This window comes from Furipterus horrens, unplaced genomic scaffold, assembly GCF_987537825.1.
Source record: "Furipterus horrens unplaced genomic scaffold, mFurHor1.1.pri manual_scaffold_11, whole genome shotgun sequence".
Classification (NCBI taxonomy): domain Eukaryota; kingdom Metazoa; phylum Chordata; class Mammalia; order Chiroptera; family Furipteridae; genus Furipterus; species Furipterus horrens.
The window spans coordinates 78,981,265-79,008,606 of record NW_028327181.1 but is presented as its reverse complement, the minus strand read 5'-3'; the positions used below and the strand labels follow the sequence as shown (position 1 = coordinate 79,008,606).

The 27,342-nt window shown below is 37.4% G+C and overlaps 3 protein-coding genes and 1 long non-coding RNA gene across 4 annotated transcripts; 3 read left to right on the top strand and 1 right to left on the bottom strand.

Moving 5' to 3' along the window:
* Window positions 1-5,063: 5,063 nt before the first annotated feature.
* Window positions 5,064-9,396, top strand: KRT27 (keratin 27). Its single transcript, XM_090257563.1, has 8 exons — window positions 5,064-5,507; window positions 6,007-6,089; window positions 6,468-6,624; window positions 6,891-7,052; window positions 7,130-7,255; window positions 8,637-8,854; window positions 9,072-9,121; window positions 9,239-9,396. Exons 1-8 carry the CDS (start codon window positions 5,064-5,066, stop codon window positions 9,394-9,396), a joined length of 1,398 nt encoding a protein of 465 aa, XP_090113689.1.
* Window positions 9,397-13,076: 3,680 nt separating this feature from the next.
* Window positions 13,077-17,755, top strand: LOC149998426 (keratin, type I cytoskeletal 26-like). The gene is made up of 8 exons (XM_090257797.1): window positions 13,077-13,517; window positions 13,976-14,058; window positions 14,460-14,616; window positions 14,742-14,903; window positions 14,997-15,122; window positions 15,471-15,688; window positions 16,937-17,004; window positions 17,596-17,755. Exons 1-8 carry the CDS (start codon window positions 13,077-13,079, stop codon window positions 17,745-17,747), a joined length of 1,407 nt encoding a protein of 468 aa, XP_090113923.1. The 3' UTR covers window positions 17,748-17,755.
* Window positions 17,756-20,131: 2,376 nt separating this feature from the next.
* On the bottom strand, window positions 20,132-26,082 carry LOC149998425 (uncharacterized). Its single transcript, XR_016507195.1, has 2 exons — window positions 25,534-26,082; window positions 20,132-20,620 (listed from the first exon to the last, which is right to left on the bottom strand). It is a non-coding gene; the product is annotated as an uncharacterized LOC149998425 (long non-coding RNA).
* KRT25 (keratin 25) lies at window positions 20,303-26,113 on the top strand. The gene is made up of 8 exons (XM_090257211.1): window positions 20,303-20,731; window positions 21,035-21,117; window positions 21,520-21,676; window positions 23,824-23,985; window positions 24,070-24,195; window positions 24,534-24,751; window positions 25,103-25,170; window positions 26,004-26,113. Exons 1-8 carry the CDS (start codon window positions 20,303-20,305, stop codon window positions 26,111-26,113), a joined length of 1,353 nt encoding a protein of 450 aa, XP_090113337.1.
* Window positions 26,114-27,342: the final 1,229 nt, after the last annotated feature.

Sequence of the window (27,342 nt, the reverse complement as noted above, 5' to 3'; positions counted from 1 at the left end):
ATCTCAGACTCTTCTGGAGATCTAGATACTTCACAGGATACTATTTTCGCTATAATTAGGATTAGCTCTGGAAAGATCCACAGCAATGACCCTCGTGTTAATGAATTTTTTCTAAAGCAAAGACTGGCAGTCTCTTTTATTTATTTATTTATTTTTTTTTTTGTCAAGGCCCCGATAGTAAATATTTCAAGCTATGGAGGCCATAGGTCTCTATTTCAACTACTCAACCATTATAGCAGAAAGCAGCCATGGACTATCAACAAACAAGTGAGCATGATTGGGTTCAATAAAACTTTATTTATGGACACAAATTTGAATTGCAAATAATTTTGACATGTCATAAAATATTGTTTTTCTTTTGATATTTTTCAGCCACTTAAAAATGCAAAACCATTCTTGGCTCATGGGTTGCACAAAAATAGATGGCAAACCAGACTCAATGCCCCAACACCTGTTCTAGAACATAAAATCTCATGATGTTGATGAATGTTATTGTTATTGTGTCTCTGTGTCAGGATCAAAATGTATGGTAGGGGTATCCAAGAAATATGAAATTCTCTAACTCAAAGGAGAGCAGCTGTCCTTAGTTCTCTAATATATGACCTGATTCTAAAGAGAAGCTCCAGCGAGGGCAGGAGTTCTACCCAACAACCCGGCGGTTGCATGGGAGTTCAGAGAAGTGGAAACAGATGAGACAGTCACAAAATCTTGAGCCAGAAGTCATCAAATGAAGCAGCTACTAGAAATTCATGGGGAAACAAGCTCCCAAACGTACAGTGCACAGAGCCAGCCCCATAATTTACAGGGCTCAATGCGAAAATGAAAATGTGGAGTCTCTTGTTCAAAAATCAAGAAAAATCTTTGTTAAAGGCACTTAAATATAGTTTTTTTCTTCTGCATTCATACTCTCAACTTGTCGTGGTTTCTTTGGGGGGAAGGGGAGTTGCCATTTAGTATCAGGCTAAGTAAATAAAAATTAAAAATGTAAATTACTGGCATACATTCAACGATTTTTATATTGTGCAGTGCCAGTTTTAAATCCAAAGATAAGACCATTAAATTTCTGTACTGAAGTTATACTATTCATAATTTGTAGCTCATACATGCATATGTATTTTGTTCTTACCAAAGCAGTGGGAGCATCACACCAAACTGTTCTCATTTCACTTCTTTATATGCTCACAGTCTACCAATACTCCCCACCATTGGCTTACTGATGAGTAAGAAAAGTGAAGAAAGGAAACTGTGGGTTGCCCTGTCTTTCTATATCATTGTTTTCAGAAGTGGTTGGCTAATACAGGAGTGTAACCCAAGTAAGTATAGAATAGGGTTTCTTGATCATGCATGCTTCTTAGAACACCATTGCCTTCTTTCTGCATTCGAAGCAAGTTTCATTTGAATGGAAAGCCTGGCCTTTTGGGAGCCCGTTTCTTGGATTCTAAGCCTTCCTTTTTCTTGTTCGTTTTTCCTCTAGTGGTTTCCTGACAAAGTGGACACAGGAGGTAAATTTTCTGAGAGCTTTCTACTCTGAAAGTATTTTCATTTTACCTTCACTCATGATGAATTGTCAAAATAGAGAATTTTAGTTTGGACAGTATTTTCAGTTAGAATTTTGAAGGCGTTCTTCAGAGGAATTACGGCTTCCAGACCTGTTGAGAAGTTCAGAGCCTTTCTAATTTCTCCATCAATGGATCTGTTTTGTCTTTTCTTCTGACACTTCCAAGTATTCTCTTTTTCTTCGGGGTTATCTGAAATATCCTGCACAGGTTCCTTGCTGTGGTTCTTTTTTATTTATTACCCCTGGTCCTTGGTGGTCTCTTTCAATTTAGAAGCTCAGTCCTTAGTTCTAAGCAATACTAGAGAGCGTGTTTATAAAATACTTTTTTCATCATTTCTCCTTTCTCTCTTTTTGGAAAATCTACTTAAGGTTGTTCTTTTTGGACCAAGCCTCTGACTTTCTTTTATCCATCTTTTGTCTTTTTGCTCTACTGTTGGGGAGATTTTAAAGTTTATTTTCAACCTATTTATTGGGAGTTAATTGTAGAAGCTGTTTTTTAATTCTCAGAGCCCTTCCTTGTGTTTTGCTGTTCAGCTTTAATGATAGTCTGTTCAGGTTTCAAATATGCATTACTTTTGTTACTTCTAAGACTGTTAATTATATAGGTAGCTACTTTTTAAAGTTTTCTTGAGCTTTCTTTATTGTCTCTGTTTCCCCTGAGTGTTACTTTTTGCTTCTTTCTTTCAGTCTTTGTATTTCATGTTGGACTATCTTTCAGAGTATGGAGATCTTTGAAATTCTGTTCAAGAGTAAGGCTTTAAAGATTCAGAAGCTCTGTGTATGCATGTATGTATTTCACTCCCAGGTGCTGGTATGGTGAGCTGCTTTTTGTAGGAAGCTCTCAAATATCTTTACTGGAGGTTTTTTCCTAGGATTCTTCAGTTTCATTAAAGAAGAACCCGATAACTAGAGCTAGTTACATAATTTTCAGGACCCAGTGAAAATTAAAATGATGGGGCCCTTATTCAAAAGTCTAGACAAAGTTCAGTTAGCGGCACTAAAACAAATATTTTTCCTTAAAAATATTTTGTTACTTATACAATACACATAATAGCTATACATATATAATAACATAACTTATAAATTGCAAAAATGACATTTTATGTCATAATTTTATATAATACAATGAATAATAGTCCATTATTAATGTGATTTCTTAATTTAAAAACATATTTTTCTGGCTTTTCTCCAAATTCACTTATTAGGTCATGAAAATATATTTTTAGTGACTTCATTTTCAATCTATATAATTGAAAGTGATGTTAGTCGTTCTTGGCAAAGATTTCAAATAATATCAAATGGAGAGAACAATATGAACAGAGGCAAAATGAAAGTAATAAAATAAAAGAATGGAAAAGTAAGTTAAGTAGAAACTACATCAAGAAGAGTGTTAAATTTCAGGCAAAGGAGCTTCATCTAACCTATCATCAATGGATTTTAAAATGGAGCAAAGTGAAGAGAGGGAAGAAATACTTACTGACTACATATTATTGGCAAGCACAGTTGGCTTTACATATTTAAACTACTATTTAATAGCCTCACGGTATATGAGTACTAATGTCTCCATCTTAGAAATGAAAAACCACCCTGGTGATGTGGCTCATTTGGTTGGAGCATTGTCCTATAAACCAAAAGGTAGCAGGTTTGATTCCCAGTCCGGGCACATGCCTGAGTTGCAGGTTCAGTCCTCAGTTGGGACACATGCATGAGGCAACCAATCGATGTTTCCCTCTCACATCGATGTTTCTCTCCCTCTCTTTCTCCCTCCCTTTCCCTCTCTCTAAAATCAATGGGAGAATTAAAAAAGAAAGAAAGAAATGAAAAGCCAAGGTTCAGAATGAATGAACTTTGCATTGGTCCCACAGCTAGAAAAATGGCAGATCTGGGATATGAATGCTGATATATCTGATTCAAGAGGCCAAATTCTTTCATAAATGGTGTTGTACTTCAGGAATAATACCTTGGCACCTACCTGCTTAATGACCGTAATGGAAAGAAAAAAATACTTGAGACCAGAAATCCAATTAGGTTCTACTAAATGAGCTGAACAAAAATGGTAATGACAAAACAGAGAAGAGAAAAATGATTCAAGAGACACAGCAGAAGTAGATTCAATAGGACCTACTGAGTTACTGGATGTAAGCTGGTAGAAAATAACAGCAATTAGAGATTTCTTAGTAATCTTGAGCATGACTCAAGATAATTCCACCAGCAAATAATAAAGAAAGATGCAAAAGATCACATTTTAATTGCATGTTGAGTTGGAAGTCATGACAGAACATCCAAGTACAAATGTCCGGAGGGTGTAGTAAAGTGTGGGTCTAGAAGAGGGAAGAGGCCATTGCTAAAGATCTATATTTAAAACATTCACGTGGAACCAAGAAAGGATGAGATCACCAAAGGAGAGTGTGTACAAAACAGGAGCTCCAAGTGCAAAAGTGTAAGGAATGGCAAATTTTAGAGCAAGAAACTGTATGAATGGAAGAAAGAAGAGGAGCAGAGATACAGAAACTTTCTTAGAAAGCAATTGTTCAAAACTCAGTAAAACTTGAGTGGTCAGTATCAAATGTGTCCAAGAGAGCATAGGAGAATAAATATGAGAAATGGTGACTGGATAGATGTAAGGTTTTAGCAATCTTTGAGACATTAATTTCATAAAGTGGTGGGGCCAAAATTCAGGAGTGAGTAGTAAGTGAAAAGTGGAGGATGTGAATGCAGCAATTTTTCTAGAAATAATGAAAAGAAGAAATGTAAAATTACAAGAAATCTAGATATAGAAGAGAACCTACAGGCCATAGTCTAGTTAATTTCACAGATAGAGAAACTGAGGCCCAGACAAGTTAACCAATACCTTTATGTAAGCTGGTTAGCAACAGAGCTTAGGCAGAAAACTGGTAAAGATGAAATGGTAACTCAGGAGGGATAGGAATCAAAGAAGAGTCCATTTAATTCTTTAATTTTCATTTAAGACCTGGCCTCCTTCTTCTGGTACCATGAGGCCATGGTCCTTAAAATTACTTTCAACATATCTGAAAAAAAGACCACCTTATCCACGGAAAACCATGACTATGATATTCACTTGCTGGTAAGAAAAAATGCAGTGTTGTTGGTTGACTCAAGAGAAATTTGTCTATCACATTTTTTTATTCTTACATGAATGTTATACTCCTGAAGCCTGGAAGACAGGAAGACTTACTCATACTAAATTTGAAATGTACCACTATAATAATCTTGATGATACTCCTCCCTGTCCCATTTCAGAGATAACAGATAACCCCAAGGTAACTATCCACCTACAGAAATGGACAGAGTAGGGTAAAGACATTCATTAAAAAATAAAAAAAAATCACGCTATTATGAATAATTCACGATGAGCTGGCTATGGGTAGCAAGGTTCATTGAGAAACACCCTCATAATGTGTATATAAGGACAAACAGGACTGTTTGAGCAGGACATTCACCATCAGAGCCTCATTCCAGACACAAGCGCTCCAGTCTGAACACCATGTCTGTGCGCTTTTCTTCTTCCTCCAGACGCCTGGGTTCTTGCGGGGGCGTGGGCTCGGTGCGGTTGTCTAGTGGGGGAGCTGGCTTTGGGGCTGGGAACACATGCGGTGTGCTGGGCACTGGAAGTGGCTTCTCTTGTACCTTCGGGGGCAACTCATCTGCAGGAGGCTATAGTGCAGGGCTTGGCGGGGGAAGTGCTTTCTGTGCTGCCTTCACGGCGAATGAACATGGCCTCCTCTCCGGCAATGAGAAGGTGACTATGCAGAACCTCAATGACCGTTTGGCCTCCTACCTGGAGAATGTGCGAGCCCTAGAGGAGGCCAATTCGGACTTGGAGCAGAAGATCAAAGGGTGGTATGAGAAATTTGGGCCTGGCTCTTGCCGTGGTCTTGATCATGATTATAGCAGATACTTCCCAATAATTGACGACCTTAAGAACCAGGTAAGAAACACACTGTCATGAGGGTTAAGACTGATAAGTGTATTCAGCCACAGGCAGCCACACAAACGTAAGCAGTCACCCACTGCAGGCAGGGCTTTGCCCTCAACTTCTAACGTTCTGTACTTCATTATTAATATTAAGAATAATTTATATTAAAATTCTAATATTTGAACATGTGTCACCTAGCACCTGGTATGAGGTATGCATGTTTATGCTTTTAATAATACCAAAATATCAAAATCTGCCCAATGTCTCCAGCTATATATTTATAAGTTTTTCCATAGAAAGAGCTTTTGTTTTGGGATTTTTTTTTTTTTTTTATGAGTGGGTGGGAGAATAAAAGAGGCCATACTTATATTTCCCATTTTCAAATAAATCATCTTACTATTGGAGACAGAATTCCAGAAATATTACTATTACTTCACAGGTTACTTTTTTGAAGAAAATGTGAACTTTTAAAAACTATTTCCTCACTCTTCACTAACTCTCCACTTATCAGATAATTTCTGCAACTACAAGTAATGCCAGTGTTGTCCTGCAAAATGATAATGCAAGACTAACAGCTGATGACTTCAGACTGAAGTAAGTAGAGCTGAAGAGAAGCTTCAAAAGTTGTATCTAAGCATTTCAATCTTTTATTCAGGCCATTGCGGTTGGCCCAATTCTTTGTTTCTATTTGTTTGTTTTAAACTAAATGTATATTAGAATAACTACCTGAATTATATATTTTATGTGGGAAGTTTGGGGGCTGAAACAAGTGAATGTCAAGATCATATGACAGAGAATTTGGACTATTTCCATTCTCTTGCTTCAGAAAAAGTAAGTTACTGTATTATGGATGATCTGACTGAAGTTTTTTAGTATATTTTAAACAGTTTGACCTCAGAGTTTCATTTGAGTTTTATGATAACCTAAAAAGTGATATGACTAATGTGATAAAACTTTCAAATATGTTCTAAGGTTTGAAAATGAACAGGCCCTTCATCAGAGCGTGGACGCGGACGTCAACAGTTTGCGCAGGGTCTTGGATGAGCTGACGTTGTGCAGAACTGACCTAGAGATCCAGCTGGAAACTCTGAGCGAGGAGCTGGCTTACCTCAAGAAGAATCACGAGGAGGTAGATGCTCTATCTCCCTCGATGTCACAATCTGCCTTCCTCCCAATTTTTAAAAATGAATTTCAGATGACAAATGTGATGTCTTAAATCGATTTCAAGGAGGAGCTTGTCCATTTCCCCATCTGGCTTAGGTTGTTTTAAATGTTCCTGTTCATCTCCCTCAAAAGAAACAAACCCTAAGGAAAGTTTCTAACTATATGGATCACATCTGCCTGGCTCCTTTAAAAAAATATTCAGATCCTAACATGGTTAAATAATTTTTCCAGGAAATGAAAGCTCTGCAGTGCGCAGCTGGGGGCAACGTGAATGTGGAAATGAACGCGGCGCCGGGGGTGGACCTCACGGTTCTGCTGAACAACATGCGGGCTGAGTACGAAGACCTCGCCGAGCAGAACCGCAGGGACGCAGAGGCCTGGTTCAACGAGAAGGTGAGACCACGCTGGGGCGCTTACCTGGCCCTGGGTGCTGACCAAACATCACCCTAATACGACGCCTGATGTTTCAGAGTGCCTCGCTGCAGCAGCAGATTTCTGATGATGCTGGCGCCAACACCTCAGCTCGAAATGAACTTACTGAGATGAAACGGACTCTTCAAACCCTGGAGATTGAACTTCAGTCCCTCTTAGCAATGGTAAGTAAAAAAAGAAAAAAAAAATTAAAGATTTGCTTTAGAAGATGAGAAAAATTCCAAGAGAGTTTTCCTCCACATGATAGTACCTACTTTCATTATTATCCATTAATTACTATGTTTGAAATACATATTTGCATTTTGCAGGATAGAATCCTCTTGGCCTGAAAATATACTTAGATGCTAATTATAATGAAACATCAGAAATTAGCAAATACAATTATTTTGAGATACTCAAAAAAGAAAGTTTTTACCCTAGATCTTCTCTCCCAAGTCAACAGATCAGAAACCACTGCCCATGGAATGCAAAAATACATTTGTACCCCTCCTAGCTTCTTCATCTAGCATTCTTTTTGGCCTCTTAATTAAGAGCACTTACAAGGTCCTTTTTAAGTGGCATAAACAGGAAGCAAAGTAGAGGCATGAATGCTGCCTACAAAGCTGAACATGCATGATGATAATAATAACCTTATTTATTAAGGGTTTGCCGAGCACTTTCACCCACATGAGTCCACAATAGCCCTGGGGCTTGGGCAGAGCAGACTTTATAATTCATGTCATTAATTCCTAAAGAAGAATCTGAGATTCAAAGAAGTTAAGCAGTTTTCCCAAAGTCCCACAGTTGGATAAGAAGGAACCATAACTTCTCTCCAGATTTTCTAACTCCCGAGTCTTTTTTTTTTTTTTTCACAATGCTAGTAAACCTCCAGATTTACCCACAAAAAAAAAAAAAAAAAGAGTGTATATAAAATTAGGACTTTATGTAAAAGTTACTGCAGATGAAAGGGGAGACACTTTCATCTTTATTCCATGTAAAATTACAGCAAGCATTCTTCTGAGGGATATTCGATGTGGATTCACAAGCCAATGAATCAAACGATTTAAAGCTGAAAAAGGTCTTCCTTTTCTTTGGGTCAATCTATGTCTGAAAAGTATATGCAGTTCACTACAGGATTATTTTTTTAATAAAAGAGTTGCATTCTTCATGAGACAAGGCTGTCACATGATTAGAAATGAGGTAGCAAAGATTAGGGGGATTTTATTCTGGGGGGGCGGGGAATGGCAAACTGTGTCAGACTCAACAAGTACAGGCTATATCGGGGGTGGGAGGTTTCTTCACACTGTGTCCTGTGAGGACACCACTTCATCTTTGCTAACACTCCTGAGCACATGAGTAACATTCACCAACAACTGTGTTATTCTCAAAGGTAAAAATAGTATGACGTATAATAAAGGCAATAGTTAATATTGAACAAGTAGAATCTTTTTGGTAAATATTGTTATTAGTATTATGTAAAACTAACTCTTAAATATCTATGCGCTTTGCCTTAACGCTAAAATAACACTGTGACATTTTCTACTAACCTGTCTTACTGATCCTCAGAAACACTCCCTGGAGTGCTCCTTGACGGAGACGGAAGGCAACTACTGTGCGCAGCTGGCCCAGATCCAGGCTCAGATCGGGGCCCTGGAGGAGCAGCTGCACCAGGTCAGAACCGAGACCGAGGGCCAGAAACTGGAGTACGAGCAGCTCCTGGACATCAAGGTCCACTTGGAGAAAGAAATCGAGACCTACTGTCGCCTGCTAGATGGAGAAGATGGGTAAGTACTGCTTCCATTGAGAAAACTATTTATTTTAAGATTATTAAAGATTTTTGCAACCAAGTAAAAAGTATGTATGACCTACATCATGTGTATCTAAACCCCTTCTAGTGTTATTTAAGAATCCAATGCTCTCCCACCTTAAGTCAATATTTTTCAGTTTCCTCAGCAAAACACAGAGTGAAATCATTAACACAAACTCTCTATATTTTTATAGCACTTGTGTTAAATCAAAAGGATACAAAGGACCAGGAAATGAGATAAAAGGTAAACAAAAGTAGTGCTGAGCATTCAGTGTATATTTGTATATGTTGCAAATGACAATTTGATTATTTCCCCTTTGTGAATTCGATAAATTCTAACAATTCGTATGTATCCTTTTAGATTCATCTAAAGGCACTGTGGTTAAAACAATTGTTGAAGAAATAGATCTTTGTGGCAAAGTTCTCTCATCCAGAGTTCACACCGTGGAGGAGAAATCCACCAAAGCCACCAACTTGAAGAGTGAGCAGAGGGTGCCTTCCTGTACCCCAAAAGAATGACCCTAAGTTAAAATACCAAACTGAAGCCAGACTCCTGAATAAGGGTCCTCTTATCTTTCTGCTTTTCTTCCAATGAATTAAGACAAACTACTTTTAGAATAGTAACTTTTTTTTTGGCTTTCTCTATGGTGGTGTTTCAATAAAAGTTCTTCCTGTTGCAAGTCATCCTCACTGGTTCTGGTCAATCTTTACATTATACACATAACCCAGACTGTAGCTGAATTTTGTTTTTAATTTATTCTGTTTAATTCAATGGCCTTCACTAGTTATGTGTAAATCTAGCAGACAAACTAACTGGAGTCTTTTTCATATTTCTGTAAAATTGTAAATTTCTCTTCCTCCTATAAATACTTATTAAGCACACACTAAGTACTGGTAATGAGAATAAAAGTTAATAAAATCTAATCCCTAAGTGCAACATGCTCGTAGAAGTGAAAATTAGGAATTGTAGAATCAGAAACATCCTAAAAATAAAGAAAAAACTATAAATGGTGATATTTGAAGGTAGAAGGGGAAAGAGAGAGACGTGGGGGTCAATTCCACAATGTTAGGCCACAAAACAAGTCTGAACAAATTTAAGAAGACTAAGATTATAACAAGTATCCTTTTTTGACCACAATAGTGTGAAACTAGAAATCAGTAATAGGGCAAAAATTGGAAGATTCAGAAATATGTAGAAATTTAACAACACACTGCTGAACAACTAATAGGTCAAAGAAATCAAAAGGGAAATAGAAAAATATAGTGAGGCAAATGGAAATGAATATTCATCATACCAAAACTTATGGGATACAGCAAAAGCAGTATTAAAATGGAACTTTATAGTGCTAACTGCCTACACTAAGAAAGATTGGTAGATCCATGATGGTGGCAGAGTAGCTACACTTACCTCCACCCAGGACAGAACTGGAATGACAACTAACATACAGAACAATCCAGAGGGATATCTCAGCTACAAAGCTTTCCCTTGAAGGATGTGGGGTCTCAACCCCAGGCCAGGTTCCCTAGCCCAGAACACCAGAGCTGGGAAGAGATGCCCACATAACATCTGGCTATGAAAATCAGTAAAGATTCTGTCCAACAGGGAGAGGTGTGAGTCTACTAGAGACACAGGTGCTCTCTTAAAGGGTCAACATACAAAATCTCATTCACAGCCACTCACCCTGGTTTCCAGCTGAGTGAGAGAGGCATACCTGAGAGCTGGGTTAGGAAGGACTGAGGTTTGTGGCTCTGGAGAGAGAGCTGAAGGGACAGCCACTGGGATCCCTGTGCTGAGTCCCTCTCCCACACCTAAGATGCCATCTTTCTTGGACGGAGCATTCCCCTATGGCATCATCCTGGGGAAATGCAACAACCCCGCAATAGCCCCACACTCTGGACCCGCTGTCACCCCACCTATGGCGCTCACACCCTACTGAGGAGTCAGCTGACTAGGCAGGGATGTAGAGGTCTGGGCAGACTCAGAGGGTGTCAGTGACTGAGTTGTGTGGCTCTGGGGCTGGGGCCACTCTTCCCTCCTTCCACCAACCCTGATTGGTGCTTCCCCTCACAGAAGATCTACTGGCCCCACCCTCCTAACTACTGGTAGGCCCCACCCTTCGGAGCTTAGGTTCAGCAGAAGCTGGGACAGACTGAGTTGTATGGCTCTAGGACAGAGGGTCATGTTTTCCTCTCACATCTGACCAATGCAGAGCCCTCCCTTCACAAGATCACATCCTGGACCTGGTAAACTCTGCTGGCCTCACCTTGACAATTGCCAGAATACATATGTCATGAATAAAATAACCACTCTCGGGGACAATATATATGGATAGAAATGGCCTAGAAAATTTGTTAAGTCTATCTCCCTCTTCCAGAAAGGACTAAACTAAACTTCTATAGTAACTACTAGTTTAGAAGAAATTTATAATTTAAAAAAAACCTCAAGACTTGACCTTATGAAAAATAGATGACAATATTTCAAGAAATTAAGCATCAGACACTTCAGTCTTGCTTTGACATAAAAATGCTTTGTGATCTGCGTTGCCACTCATCTCCAAAATGGTTCTAATAACATATGCTTAACTCATTTCACAAAAGATTACAAGTTAATTATTATTTATAAAAAAACCTAGAGGTCAGTAGTTTACATTAATAATACTTTGCAGTCTTGTAATACCTCTTATCCAAGAAACTCAAGAGTTAAAAACTATTACACTGAAAACATACTCTGTTTTTACTGTTTTATTTATGAGAAACAAAGGCTAAGGATTAAACTTTTGACCAGGTCACAATAAAATTAGTAACAAGCCTCTGAGTATGAGCTGCATCACTTAACTCATTACACATTGTTCTAAACTTGTGCAAGTGGTCTGAATTACAGTTTTATATTAATTATCTTAAAATATTTTGATTAAAAAAATCCATGCATTCTGGGCTACCCAATATCCCATATCTTTCAGAGACAATACTGTTGGAGGTTTTTCAAACTAGTCAATATAAACTACCTTGAAAAAAATCTCACTCACAAAATAATTACTCTTTCAAAACTACCCAAACCCATAATCAATTGGCCAATCAATTTGTACAGGAGTGTGTTATGAGTTATAGAGACCTGACCTTTCTGACATGGCCACTTTATTATAATAGTTTAAGTAATTAACATTTACAAAATGTTTGTGCCTTTTAGACTGTTTTATAGTCATAATTCCTGGAACAGTTTAACATGCATTTGAGACTGTTCAACTTTATTATTTTCACTTGCCCAATAGGGAGATGAAGCCCAACCAGACAGGTTAATTTCCCATGGGCATGAAGGCAAGAGATTAAAAAGTCTGCTTATCTATAACAACTAATCTATTTAGAGTATCAAATTTCCAGGAAATAATGAAAACACTATTCTCTATTAATATTTAACTCATCAATATGAAAATTGATAATTACTTCTCAGAATAATTCATAATGCCTTATATACATAAATTTAAAATAAAAGGCAGTAAATAATATTTTTGAGTAGAGAAATGAACAATTTGGAGACTCAGACATTAGTTGAGTGGATGTTCTCCTCCTGGACTCAACCAAGAAATCTCAATACAAATAACATTCTGTCAAGGCCACATATTCATTAATTTTAGTTAAATTGATAAGCTAAGTACTGCAGGACTTCTATTATTTCATTTTTCAATTTAAATAATCAATTTAAAAAACTCCCACCACCAAAGGATCACTATGTATTGAGAGTATCTGATTTTAATAAGAAAGAAACCACTCTTATAAAGCATGAATGATAGGGATGCTCTGTAAGCATTTGCAGGACGAAAGCAGTAGATATTTCTCATTTGACTTATGAGTTTTTTGTTACATAAAGGGAAAAAACTGGAATCTATCCCAGAGGTCAAAAAAGCTGTACATTTTTACTCATATTTAAGTTTAGTCTTTGAAACTATGATTCAGTATTACTCCACCTGACACATATACAAAGATATCCTTGGGCACTTTTCCACCTACAAGCTGGACAGTACTGAAAATCACCCAGTTATGAAAAACAACAATTAGAGTGTGAGTAATATTTTATTTTAAATCAGCATAGTTAAGACTGAAAAGACTTGCTGAATCTTATAAAAGGCCAATGAAACTACTATTGGTGCTGTACTTTGGCTTGGCTCCTCTCTGAGAAAGGGTCGCCCAGCTGCGCTGCCGCCATGTCCTTTCGACTTGCTAGCAGATGCAGGCGAGTCTGCTCTCGACCTGCCTCTGGTCGGCTGTCTGGTGGAGGAATAGGCTTCGGTGCTGGGAATGTATGCAGTGGGTCAGGAGCCGGAAGCAGCTTTTCTTGTACTCTTGGGAGTGTTTCTTCTGAAGGCAGTTTCTACAGCAGTGGTGGAGGGCTGGGAAGTGGTATCTGTGCTGGTTTTCTTGGAAATGAGCATGGCCTCCTCTCTGGGAACGGAAAGGTGACCATGCAGAACCTCAACGACCGCCTGGCGTCTTACCTGGACCATGTGCGAGCTCTGGAGGAAGCAAACGCAGACCTTGAGCAGAAAATCAGGGGCTGGTATGAGAGATATGGGCCTGGTTCTTGCCAGGGACTCGATCATGACTATAGTAGATATTCCTCAGTCATTGAAGATCTTAAAAGGCAGGTAAGAAATATGGATTTGCATACTTTCACTATAAACTTCAGATGTGGTGCCCATAACCTAAAAAAGACAAAATGTTAAATGTGCTTAGCAAATGCATATGATGTAGAATTTGCTCATTTATATATGCTTAGTGCTTGGGGCTGTGCCTTATAATAAAAATTTCTAGAGTTAATGAATGAAAGTAAAAGTTTTAAAATAAATATAATCACTTTGTTGACCTTATATTTAGCCCACACTTTTTAATCAAGAGTAATAAAAGTATCCATGATTATAAAACTTACACTTTGGCTCTGAAGTTCTAAACATTTATTCTCGGAAGAAAATCCAGATTCCTTTAATGTAGAAAAAGATTATACTAATATAGATGTTTGGTAAGTGAAGAAGATAAAAATCACACTTAAATATGGAGTCTTCTTTGACTTTGGGAACTTAACATTTTGCACAATCTACCCTAATAGATGATTTCCATGACCACCTGTAAAGCCAGCATTATTCTACAAAATGACAATGCCAGACTGACTGCTGATGACTTCAGGCTGAAGTAGGTAAAAGTAAAGTCATTAATTATAATAAAAGTAGAAATACTACCTTTGGAGTAAAAACGTATCTTTTGCTTTAAAAACCAACATGTTTTTATAAAGTCAGGCTAGATTGCTGAAGAAATTAAATCTGTCCTTGTCAGAAGAGCTACCATAAATTTTAAGCAACATTTTTATTCAACAGTTAAGCATATTTGGATGACAAAAATCAACTCTAAAAAACAACTCCTTCAAAGTAATATTCACAGATCAGTAGGTAATCAAAAGTGATTCATCACTTTGCCATTGCAGTCAGCTTCAGAAGTGTGTACAGACATCATATCTCCCAGCATATGAAATGTCTGAAGGTATCCTTTACACCTGTCTATGATTACAATTCTCAAGCTCTTTAATTACCTTTCAGGTATGAAACTGAGCTTGCTCTGCACCAGAGCATTGAGGCGGACATCAACAATCTGCACAGACTGATGGATGAGCTGACCCTTTGTACAACAGACCTGGAGATACAGTGTGAGACGCTCAGTGAGGAGTTGACATACCTCAGAAAAAATCACGAGGAGGTAAGAACACTGCAGGGTGGCTTTGTATAGTATCAGATTTCCTTCCTCAAGTTCTCTGTTCATTTCACAGCAGAGCATGATTCTCAAAAGTCTGCCCTGAATGTCAACACTGATCCCTTTTCCAGGAAATGGAAGTCCTGCAGTGTTCAGGAGGGGGGAACGTGAATGTGGAAATGAATGCAGCCCCAGGAGTGGACCTAACTGTTCTGTTGAACAACATGAGGGCTGAGTATGAGGACTTGGCCGAGCAGAACCACAAAGAGGCTAAGGCCTGGTTTAACGAGAAGGTATGTCTGGTCTGTGGCAAATCACACACTAAGGGCTTGTTTGTTTTGTAGCGACCAGGCTGGTCACTAATGCTTCTGACAATTCTGCTTCAGAGCGCTTTGCTGCAACAGCAAATTTCTGATGACACGGGAGCAGCCACAATGGCCAGAAATGAGCTGATGGAACTGAAACGCAATCTGCAAACCTTGGAAATAGAACTTCAGTCCCTCGTGGCCACGGTTTGTAGGAATCATCGCCGATTTGAATATCTGTATGTGCACGTATAAGTAAATACGTACACTATATAATGAACTAGATAACAAAGTATATATAACTGAAAATATATTAAATATAGAAATATATGAAATATCAAGAATTTTGTCCATAACCATTATTTCTGGCTCATTAACCACAAACATTTATTTTTAAGAAACTTTTTTTCAATGAAAAGAAAAAAAAATTTTTTTAACTTTGCTAACACTGATTTTGATTGCATACAAATATTTCTTTCCACCTTGAGAATGTTTAAAATAAGAACATGTTATTTAAGGGTTCCACAGGCAAGTCTTGCTTTGTTCTTCTTTCAGAAACATTCCTACGAATGTTCCTTGGCAGAGACCAAAGACTATTACCGCCTTCAGCTACAGCAAATCCAGGATCAAATTGGGGTGATGAAGGAACAGCTCCAGCAGATCCGAATGGAAACAGCAGGCCAGAAGCTGGAATATGAACAGCTTTTAGATACCAAAATACTCTTAGAAAAAGAAATTGAAACTTATTGCACATTAATAGATGGAGAAGGAAGGTAAATATTAACTTGTGAAAAATTAATCTAGTAATTAAAAAATTAACCTCGCATCAATTCAATTTTCTCAGTATACATGTATGCTAACAATGTATTCTAGAATGTCCTACTCTAAAGATCATACCATATAGCCTCAGAAATTTATTATTGCATCTAAGGGAAATGAGAACAGGCAGCAAAATGAAATTTTTAAGTATGTAAAATATTTGTATCTATAGTAACATATAGAACATTTAAATACAGAACATCGAACAATTCCTCTACTCCAATCCAGGGGGAAGTTGCTTTCTGTGATTTAGTGTTGAAGCATATTTCTCATAATAACACGCTATTCTTTTATTACTTGATTAGTTACCTCACATGTACCCTGTATTGAGTGGATTATTACATTTTCACTTGAAAGGTAGGCAATGAAGATACAGAAGATTTCATTGGAAAAAGCACCAGCAGATTGATAGCCAATAGCAACAGCCCCTAAATTGCAAATCTGGGTACAAATGACACCATTGAGTGAATCTAAACACATTGATTAAGCTCTTTAAAGCCCAGTATTTTTATCAGTAAAACTATGATACACCAAAATCATACTCTGAAATACTTTTAACAATAGTGCCTCACCATGTAGGTAATGTGCTCATGACAGCGGCTGGCACATAAAAGGTATTTGGTAACCAGTGGCTATTACTAAATGCTTGTCCAAGGTCACACCATAACTTGGTAGTATCTTATGCCTCTTCTAAGACTAGTGTCAGCCCAACAGCATATTCTCAGAAGAACCCAACAGGGATTGCTCCCTCCTTTAAAGTGCTCATTATACCATTCATTTATTTCTTTTCTTACAACACCTTTTATGCCATGTTATAAGGAACCTTTTACATGCACATGCTTCATTTTATTTTCAACAGCGTAAACTGCTTGTATCTTGGCTCTATATTTTGTACAGCACATAGTCTAGTACCTTCTGCACAGCTGGCATGTCAAACGTATTCATTGGTCAGAATGAGAACTTAGAGTCTCAGTATTGCTCGATGAGAGATACTAGCTGGTCACAAGGGAATTTCTGATTATAAGTACCCATTTAATTTCTTCTTTCACTATACTGAGGTTACAAAAAGCTTACTAATGTCTGTTAAACATAAGAATTTTAATCTTATTGAAATTAAAACTTCAAAACTTGTATTCCCAATTCAGAGTTATTTATGAGCTCCCTAATGAAAAAAATGGAATAATTTACTCTTCTCTTCACAGAAAAAACAAGTCCACATGTGACAAATCAAAATGGTATGAGCCCATAAATTCCAAACACCAAGTCAAAGGTACAAAATGTTTATTTGTTGTAACTTTTAAACTCCAGCAACTGTATTAAATAAGTCACTTATCTGTAAACTAAATTAAGATTATTTCTAAATTTATATCTAGTGAGTGAGGGATAAGGGAAAGTCATTATGACAGTTCTTAATATTTATATTTCATATTCCTGTAGAACAGATGTGGTCAAATTATTAAATTACTGAAATGGAGAACCAATTCCCCAGTATTGTTTTTACTTAGCAGTTATTATTTTAACAGTTTCAATGCTTTGGTACTAGAGCTACTTTATTTTAAACCACAAAACTAGGGCAAGCTGGTGTTTAAAAGAAGACATTATTTGCTTCAGGCCTGTACTTGTCTTATACTTACATGTTTTAATCCATGTTTCATTTATGCTTTCAAATACCCATCATTCTAAAAACAGTGGTAAATACAAGAAAAACAGCCCAGGCCTTGTTAAGCGTAGACTTCAAACACAGTATCAATATCTCCATTTACTATAAACTTGCAAACACCATTTTTAAAATGCTTACCTATCATAATTAAATACCTTTACTGTCATAATGGACACTAAACTTTCATTTATTTTATTTTAGATTCAAAAGAAGAAACTGTTATTAAAACAGTGGTCAAGGAACTAGATCAATTCGGCAATGTTCTTTCATGGAGGGTCCGCTCATTAGAAGAAAAATCCTCTAAAATAAGTAATATTACAATGGAGCGACGAGTACCTTCTAAAGCACCATAATGAGGGAAAAGGGGTTGTTATTTTTAAAAGCCTGCCTTTGCAAAATCCCATTGGCTAAATAACCCAAGGAAATGGTTCACTTCCGTTCTTAAAAATAAATAGCCTACCGTTTGTTTTTCTTTTCTTCATTTTCTCGAGTTCTTTGCATGTCACCCTTCTCAGGGGTGCATACTGTATAATTCCATTTACCTGACATTCTGGAATAGACAAAGTTATAGACATAGGAAAGCGATCAGCATTTTCCTGGAGTTAGGACTATGAGAGAGGTTGACTACAAAGGGATATGAGGGGTTTGGGAGCAGGGGTGACAAACTGTTCTGTATCTTGCTTGTGGTGGGGGTTACATGACTCCACATCTGTCAAAACTCACAGAACTGTATGTTTAAGGTGAATTTTACCATGCATATATTAAACCTCAATAAATCTAATGAAAAAGAGCTGACAAAAATTTGAAGGGATCTATCTTAAAGAAAACTGTAAACATGTTCAGCATTATTAATAACAACTAAATGTTGGAAGCAATCTTAAAGTTCCCTAATAAGGAGTGGTTAAACAAATTACTTAATATAAGGCTTGGCGCTGAGTAACAGTAACAAAATAACAGGACTTTATACAGATAGATGTTTGTTTGTTTTTTTCACACACACAAATTCAGAGGTAGCCTATTCAAGGCTGGGATGGTAGCTTTGCACCAGAGAATCCTCAGAGACCCAGGTTCCTTTTAGCTGCCATACCATACCCAGGATTTGTCCCTGGCTCATGGTGCAACATGAAGCTCTAACCATCATGTCCAGCCATCACACCCATTTCAGCAGGGTGGAGGAAAGGGAGAAGATGGGACAAAGACTTGTGTCACTTTCATCTTAGATAAAGTATCTAGAACATATCACATATACTTCTGCTTACATCACAATGGCTTGCTTAATCACACAACCAGTTAGCTGCAAAGAATGCTGGAGAAGGTAGTCTTTACTGTGGGTAGCTATTGCCCAGTTAAAAACTAGGGACCAATCAACAGTTTTGATCACATTAGGCACCTACCTATTCATGCTCTAAGGCATGTAAGGTGAACAAAGCAAATGACAGAACAACATATATAACACAGATGACTCATCTATGACATATGTGTGTTTACATGCTATGTTTGTATGCAAATGCATAGGAAACCACATGGAAGGCACAAATGTTGGGAAGGTAAGCTACAGTTACCTGAGAGAGTAAGGAGAATAGATCAGAGAGGAAGGTGAGAAAGAACTTGAACATTTTACTCTCTACTCTTAGATACTGCTTGATTCATTTACCTCAAGAATGTTTTCATGCAGAGAGAAAAATGGCAGTTGCCACGTTCATATCAGCATTATTTGCAATAGCCGAAAGGTAGGTGCAACACAAGTGTCCACCTACCGTTGAATGGATAAACAAAATGTGGTACATACGTGTGATGGCACATTTTTCAGCCTTTGAAAAAAGAAAATTCTGGCACAACTTTGAAGACATTTTGCTAAGGAAAATAAGCCTGTTCACAAACAGAGAAATAATGTATGGTGGTATTTATCTCAAGTGCCCAGAACAGTGACTGGAACATAGTAGGTGTTTTATAAATATTTTTTAAATAAATGAATAAATGAATCCATATGCTCACACTAGTGTCACATAAATATTGATGGAAATTTTGCCCATAAGCCAATTCTCAGATTTTTCAAAAATTTCCATAATATTTAGGGTTTTCAAAAACATATGGGGATCCATGCCCAGTAAATAGTTAATTTACTGACTTTCACCCAAGCTAAACCACAACAAAGTAAAACCAGATAAAATATTTCCTTCCAGGTTTGCTTCAAATTTTGCTGGGTCAGGAGATAAGTTAATGTCCTTCCAAACTCCCACAACCAAATAACAGCAATTAGGGGTGTGTTCCTAATTACCAAAATGGATAAGAGAAGGCAGCTATCCCTAGACATAATAAGTGTCAACAAAATACGATACATGTCAGCCAAAATGGAAGTTACTTCCCATCGGAAGCAGTGGCAAGAGGGTGTAGGAGCAGAACTGGTAATTCAAGGACTAGGCTGGGGAAACCATGATTCCAGTTCTGTGGAGAGAATTGTGACAATAAAATAAGAATCTCAAAAACATCAAAACCTGCCTTAGCATAAACAACCCAAAACCATGATGCCAGATTTTTATGGTGCGGTAGACTGATGAGTTTTATCTTCTAAGGAGAGAAGTGAAGAATGATTCACTCACAATTTTAAAATGTAATAAGGAACCTGAAATTGCTCCACCCAGACCCATTTCTCAGATAACCACCAACCTGAGGGCAACTGCCCTCCTACAGAAATGAGCCCAGCAAAGTTAGTTACTAATTAGGAAGAATCATCCAATTATGCTAACTTGCTGAGGCTGGCAAGCCACGTTTTACTCTGTGTAGGCAAAATATCATCCAGAACACACTTGAGAATTGTCTATAAAAAGGCAAACAAAAGAGTTGAGACGAGAAGGCATTCCATTCTGGCTTCCACAAGTACAGCTCTGCAACGCACTTGGCGGGTACCATGTCTCTTCGACTTTCCAGTGGCTCCAGGAGGGCCTGTCCCCGTCCCAGTACAGGATCACTGAGGCTCTCCAGTGGGGGAGCCAGCTTTGGGGCTGGAAATGCCTCCAGCTTGCCTGGAATTGGAAGTGGCTTCTCCTGTGCCTTTGGGGGCAGTGCGTTGGGAGGAAATGCAGGCGGAAGCAATTCCTGTGCTGGCTTCTCTGTGAATGAGGGGGGCCTCCTTTCTGGCAATGAAAAGGTGACCATGCAGAACCTCAATGACCGCCTGGCATCCTATCTGGACAACGTGCATGCTCTGGAGGAGGCAAATGCTGACCTAGAGCAGAAGATCAAGAGCTGGTATGAGAAATTTGGGCCTGGTTCTTGCCGTGGTCTTGATCATGACTATAGTAGATATCTCCCTATAATTGATGATCTCAAAAGTCAGGTAAGAAATTACAGTTCAAAATCATTTTTATGAATTTACATTTCTAAATACTCTTTTCCTTTCCTCACTGAATACTAAAAACATTTATCATCTCTACTTATAATTTCTTAAAAGGAATTTCAATTTAGCATTGAAAATAAGCATTAAGTAGATTCAGTTGGTTAACCTCGTGATTTAAAATGTCACTATCTAGTAACTATGTTAATTTTGATTATTTCCATTTCCTAATCTAAAGAAAACACTTTTTGGTTTTTTATTGATTATGATAAATTACCTTTAAAAAATCAAACTCCCCATTTCTAGATCATCGCTTCTACCACCAGCAATGCTAATGCTGTTCTACAGATTGATAATGCCAGGCTGACAGCTGATGATTTCAGACTCAAGTAAGTAGACCCTTGCAGAGTAAAAGAATCCACAGAGATTAATGTGAAGCATTAAACTGAATTTATTTTTTGATCCCTCCATTAAATATTACCAACTCTTATTGCAGCACTGTAAAACACTTGGATATAAAATAAACAGAATGTTGTTACTTTTTTATGCTTTTGCCATGAAATATAAAGTATGAACTGCTATAAAAGTAATGTTTAATACCCTAGTTTTTTTGTTGAAGAAATGCCTCAGAATAAAGAAAATAATAATTCCTATTGTAAAATTTGAAAATGTCTCTTGTGTTGTGGCCTATTCTGCCACTTCAAAATTCCAGATCTCTAGTATTTGATCACTGATCGGTGACTGTTTCTCCAACCATGTGACAAATTGGAAAATCATTAACACTCTTTAAGGTATGAAAATGAGCTGGCTCTTCACCAGAGTGTAGAGACTGATGTCAATGGGCTGCGCAGAGTTCTGGATGAAATAACACTGTGCAGAACAGACCTGGAGATTCAGTATGAAACCCTGAGTGAGGAGATGACTTACCTCAAGAAGAACCATAAAGAGGTAAGCGCTGAAAGTCTACATGTTGCTTCCCCTCTCAGACACTATCTACCTCACAGGAGGTAATGTACTTGACTCTGGCCCTAATGATCCATTATCAGACAGGCACAAGGCCTGAGTAGTCTTTAAAAGTGGTGAAGTATTTGTCCAGATTCACCCTTGCTCTCTCATTGTTTCCCATGGGAAAAAAAAAAAAAAAGAATCATGTTTCCCAGTCCAATCGGGATTACAAGAACAGTGTTTGGCTAGATAATTATAACTAAGTTAAAAGGGCATCCTTAAAAGATTACATCCAATCAGATAAAAGATGTATACTTTAAGAACAGCCTAAGAAAACTAGATCTAAAGTTCTATATAACAGTGGCAGATTTAAAATGCTTAAACATTTATTCCATACATACATTAAGTACATATACTTAATATTAATACATATTCTTAATAGGTATGACTATAAAAATAATGAGGCTGAAATTAAACTGTTACATCAAAATTTACACTTCCAAACAAATAGTATATGGCCAAAGTGGTTACCGTGGGAAGCCAGATTCTAAATTGGATGAGATCAACACTACTCCACAAACACCTCTGGGATTGCTTTCAGGACCTCTGTTTTCTGAGGATACCTTTATTCTTTGAAAAGAAATTTGATATTTTTAAATAGCCAAAAAACTTGTATAGTCAAGCCAAATACTTAAAGGAGAAGATCAAGCTACAAATGCTGCTTGATTAGTCATGAGGCTGTCTTATAAATCTATTTGAAGAAAACAATTATATAAATATACAGGTTCAAGTATGGCTATAACCCCCTGGTAGTTACTCAACTAAATTTTGATGTATTGAATCAATTAATTTTTTTGCAATGACTCACAGACAAACTCCCACAGATCTTTTTATCTTTTTCTTCTTCTGCTTGAACTGGGGACGTTTTTTCCTAAGTCCTCAAAAGTAAAAATCCCACCTGGAGATAGAGAAGGTATAAGAACCACCAGGGAGGAACAAATGCTAGAATCACCCAACGGACTTGGTACAGGGAGGACAGAAAGCATCATTATTGTCATTAGGACGGGGTCCTGGGACTTGGGTAGGGAAGGGCTCTTGCAGCAGAGACATAAGCTGATCTGTGTTGTTTTAGTTGCGTACAGTCTTAGCAGTGACGTCTGCCATCCACAATCTTAGAACTGACTCACTGCATCCCAACAGCACACACCTCAGAAGAAATAACATGAAATAATATACAAAACTGATTCCGGCCTCTAATGATGATAATGATCATAATAACTAGCATTTACTTATTATTTATATGCCAGGTAGTATTGTTGGTCTTATTACTATTTCACATCTTTCAACAACAGGAAGAAGGATGTTTTTTTATCCTCAATTTTCAGATAAGAAAATTGAGATTTGAAATTGAGCAACGTTCCCAAGTTCACCTAGCTACTACAGGGCAGAACCAAAATTCACAGAGATTGGTTTGACACCAAAGTCCATCAAGACACTATAATGTCCTGTGTAAGATTAATAGCTTAATAGATAGCTACGGTTCTTTAGAAGAGGATGTTCTTCCTTTACCAATAATAAATAAATGAGTTTATAATTGTAAATAAATATAAACAAATATTTATTCATAATTATTTCAATTGTTCAGAAGTATTCAGATTCAGCCCTTCCACCATGTTCATGCCAGGCTCAGGAGATAGCTGAGTGGAGAACACATCAAAGCTGATGTCAAAGTGAAATAATGACCGGTCCACCAAGGTGGAGACAGCTAAGCTATAAATGAATAGAATTAGAGACGAGGGATCACTTGTTCTAAATATTTTAAGGACTTTCATTTGGAAAAGGAAATAAGACTTTTTCTGTGCAGCAAAACTAAAACCGATTGAAGAACAAGAGTTTACAACCTGTAATTGGTTTCACCATAAGCAGACCTCTGGAGCAATTAAACCTCCAGAAATGAAACAGGCTCTTTCAGTGAGTTCACTGTCGTTGAAAGTTATGTCCCCTGGACAGGAACTATAAAATGTAGAGGGAGCTCATTCCACAGCCTGGGAGATGGAACCAGGTGAAGGCTAAGAACCCTTACAAAACTAAGCTTCTAGACTTTATACGCGGTCCCGGCATAGCTGAGTTGCACACTTCTCTGTCTCCAGGAGATGCAAGTTCTGCAGTGCGCCGCTGGGGGCAACGTGAACGTGGAGATGAACGCGGCACCCGGGGTGGACCTCACGGTTCTGCTGAACAACATGCGGGCTGAGTACGAAGCCCTAGCCGAGCAGAACCGCCGGGACGCGGAGGCCTGGTTCAATGAGAAGGTGAGCCTTTTCCAGAAAACAAGCCTGCTGCATTTTGGTGATGTTCACACCACTAAGATTTGCTCCCTCACTTATACCTTTCAGAGCGCTTCACTGCAACAGCAGATCTCTGAGGATGTGGGAGCCACAACCTCTGCCCGGAATGAGCTGACTGAGATGAAGCGCAATCTTCAAACACTGGAAATTGAACTTCAGTCTCTCTTAGCCACGGTAGGAAGGGACAATTTCTTACCACCTCCTAGGCTGTCATTTAAAATATGTGACAGTTGCTTTTAAAGCTCTTAACCATGTTGAGAATATATCCATATATTATTTTATGTAATTAACTTAAAGCATAAAGAATAAGATTTTATATGGAACAGCTAAACAGCAACATCAATGTCTTTAGGTTTATTCCTCCAAAAAGAAAGACTTGCTCATTTTAAGAGTGTCACAGTCTCCTTGACCATCTGTCGATGTGAAATCTAAAACAAGAGGAGAAAGTCATATATCAAAGCAAGCTCGTATGTCTGTATATTTGTCTCAGTTTCTTCATTGTTTCCTTACAGAAACACTCCCTGGAGTGCTCCTTGACGGAGACGGAAGGCAACTACTGTGCGCAGCTGGCCCAGATCCAGGCTCAGATCGGGGCCCTGGAGGAGCAGCTGCACCAGGTCAGAACCGAGACCGAGGGCCAGAAACTGGAGTATGAGCAGCTCCTGGACATCAAGGTCCACCTGGAGAAAGAAATCGAGACCTACTGCCTCCTCATTGGTGGAGATGACAGGTAGGAGAAATAATGTTCAGAGAAGTAAATATACTAAAATCTGCATGAAACTGAGGTCTCTGGAAAGTGAATATAAACAGATATGACCACATTGTTATCATAGATGCTAAATATTAAACATGACACTCCACTGCCAAGATACAAATTAGCAATATCCTACAAAACCAAAATGCAACAAGCCCTGTATTTAAGGTATGAAAATTTAAAAACCACCTCTGGAAGCTAAAGCAGGTGTAACCCACTAACATGTTCTCACCAAACATCTAAAGAAAACATAACAGTGAATCTAGAATTGAAGGGGTTCTCTCCAACTCACTCTTTTGTAATGTTTTCAACAATATGTATTTACAGGGCTTGCAAGTCTGGAGGTTACAAGTCTAAAGATTATGGATCTGGAAATATGGGAAGTCAAGTCAAAGGTAATTAAAAGTAAAATCTATTTTTATGCTCTACTACTTCATTTTCAATGCACAACTTGATTGCTTTTATAGTGCCAGAATATATATTATATATAAGAATAGATATAATAAAGATTTGTAGTAGATATCAGTGTGTGATACTGTCTAACTTCAGTGATGTGTGCTGATTTTAAACAAAATAACATGTCACCATGTCTTTAGCTAATCAAGAAATCAAAATTCACAAAAAATGAGTCTAAGTATTTGTGCTTATTGCATAGTTTATCCTATGTAAAAATCCTATTATTCCTTTAATTGATATAATTCATTATCTTTTTTAAAAAGTGTATTATGGTGAAGTGAACAGAACATAAAATTTACTACCTTAACCATCTTAGTGTGCACAGCTCAATGGCATTGGGTACACTCATATTCTTGGGCAGCCATCACCACCATCCATCTCTGGAGCTCTTTTCATTTTCTACAACTGAAACTCCATATCCATCAAACAACAACTCTCCGTTCACTCCTTTCTGGCCCCTGACAACCTCCATTCTGCTTTCTGTATGAATTTCACTTCTCTAGTACCTCATATACGTGGAACCATACAGCATTTGTCTTTTTGTGACGGTGTTATTTCACTTAGCATGATGTCCCCAGGATGCATCCATGTTGTAGCGTGTATCAGAATTTCCTTCCTTTTTAGAGCTGAATCACATTCCCTTGTATGTTTAGACTATGTTTTTGTCCATTCATCATTGATGGACACTTGTTGCTTCCACATTTTAGCTGTTGTGATCTTGTTCATCTTTTCTCAACTCTCTAAAATCTCCTTTTAATTTTTAATTTTTTAGATCCGGCCAAAGCCATAGTGGTTAAGAAAGTTCTTGAGGAGGTAGACCAACGCAGCAAAATACTGAGCACCAGGCTCCACTCCCTGGAAGAGAAATCACAAAGCAATTAATTCTAGACACAAGATCTGGCATATGTCAAATATTTTCTGAGAAGAGAAGGCATGGCATTATATATCTGTCCAGAAAAATGAGCATGTCTAAAAAAAATCTGTCTTTTTGTCTTTCTGTTACTGAAATATAATCTCTAGCAATCAGTAGTGGTATCTCCCCATTCATCTGAAAGAATGTCACATACAAACATGATGACTCATTTGATTGCCTTATAGAAATTAGTGTCAATTCTTTGTGTTCAATAAACCTTTCTTTAGCAAGTTATTATTGACAGTATTGTCTTACATTTAAAATATTCATGTCTGTGGTACAGTCATATGACCATCTAACAACTTTTAATTTATATGAAAATTTTTAAAAATTTAATGGATTTCCATCCAAATTTTCAAGGTTTTCCTGAAAATTCAAAATGAGACAAATACAGAATGAATAAAAACACTCTCACTTAAATCCCTAATTTGCCATACTCTGACATAATAACAAGTCTATTCCTCCTCATAATAGCTAAAATTTATACATTTAAAGTTCCTGTGTAAAATGGGGATTATTATAGTACTTCTCTCAAACAGTTATTATAAAGAGTAAACAAAATACAATAAAGTGTACTTATTGAATAAGCACTCAATAAATGCTAACTTATTTTAATAATTGATATTTATAATGATTAATTTTTAAATATTTTCCTTTTGAAAATATACTTAAACAATATGCCAAAAATAAGAAAGCTTAAAGCAAAAATTCTGTTTTAGAATTTTAGTTCTGTATTACAAAGTACACCTGATGTTTATAACTCTCTTCACTAATGGGTTCATCCCTAATAAAGGGGGGAAATTAAAGGGACTAAAACATCATTTTCTCAGATCAAATATTACCTCTAGAGACTTAGTTGACCCTCAATCCTCTATGGATGGATTATCCATATTATATTTCATCCATGAAAATGTTATTTCAAGCTCCATCTGATAATATTAAGCAGAAAAGATGTTTGGGGTTCTCTAAGGGCACTATGATTATCCTTGAATTACTTTTATTGTCTATTTCTAATGCAATCTTAGCCAGAGGCCACCAGAGTCAAAAATGTCTAATTGTGTCCCCCATTAGATATGTGAAACAAAAACATTACAATCTTAGACAAAATTCATGAGTCCTCAGAAATGCAGCTTTCTCAATAAATGTATGCCAAATAGAAAATACTTTTTTATTTTTATGCCACTTGGGTTCTATGGCA

Coding starts and splice junctions, on each gene's coding strand:
- KRT27 (XM_090257563.1), top strand. CDS start 5,064: ATGTCTGTGCGCTTTTCTTCTTCCTCCAGACGCCTGGGTTCTTGCGGG. Junction 5,508..6,006: donor TTGACGACCTTAAGAACCAG/GTAAGAAACACA, acceptor TCCACTTATCAG/ATAATTTCTGCAACTACAAG. Junction 7,053..7,129: donor AGGCCTGGTTCAACGAGAAG/GTGAGACCACGC, acceptor CTGATGTTTCAG/AGTGCCTCGCTGCAGCAGCA.
- LOC149998426 (XM_090257797.1), top strand. CDS start 13,077: ATGTCCTTTCGACTTGCTAGCAGATGCAGGCGAGTCTGCTCTCGACCT. Junction 14,059..14,459: donor GCTGATGACTTCAGGCTGAA/GTAGGTAAAAGT, acceptor ATTACCTTTCAG/GTATGAAACTGAGCTTGCTC. Junction 14,904..14,996: donor AGGCCTGGTTTAACGAGAAG/GTATGTCTGGTC, acceptor ATTCTGCTTCAG/AGCGCTTTGCTGCAACAGCA.
- KRT25 (XM_090257211.1), top strand. CDS start 20,303: ATGTCTCTTCGACTTTCCAGTGGCTCCAGGAGGGCCTGTCCCCGTCCC. Junction 21,677..23,823: donor TCAAGAAGAACCATAAAGAG/GTAAGCGCTGAA, acceptor CTCTGTCTCCAG/GAGATGCAAGTTCTGCAGTG. Junction 23,986..24,069: donor AGGCCTGGTTCAATGAGAAG/GTGAGCCTTTTC, acceptor TATACCTTTCAG/AGCGCTTCACTGCAACAGCA.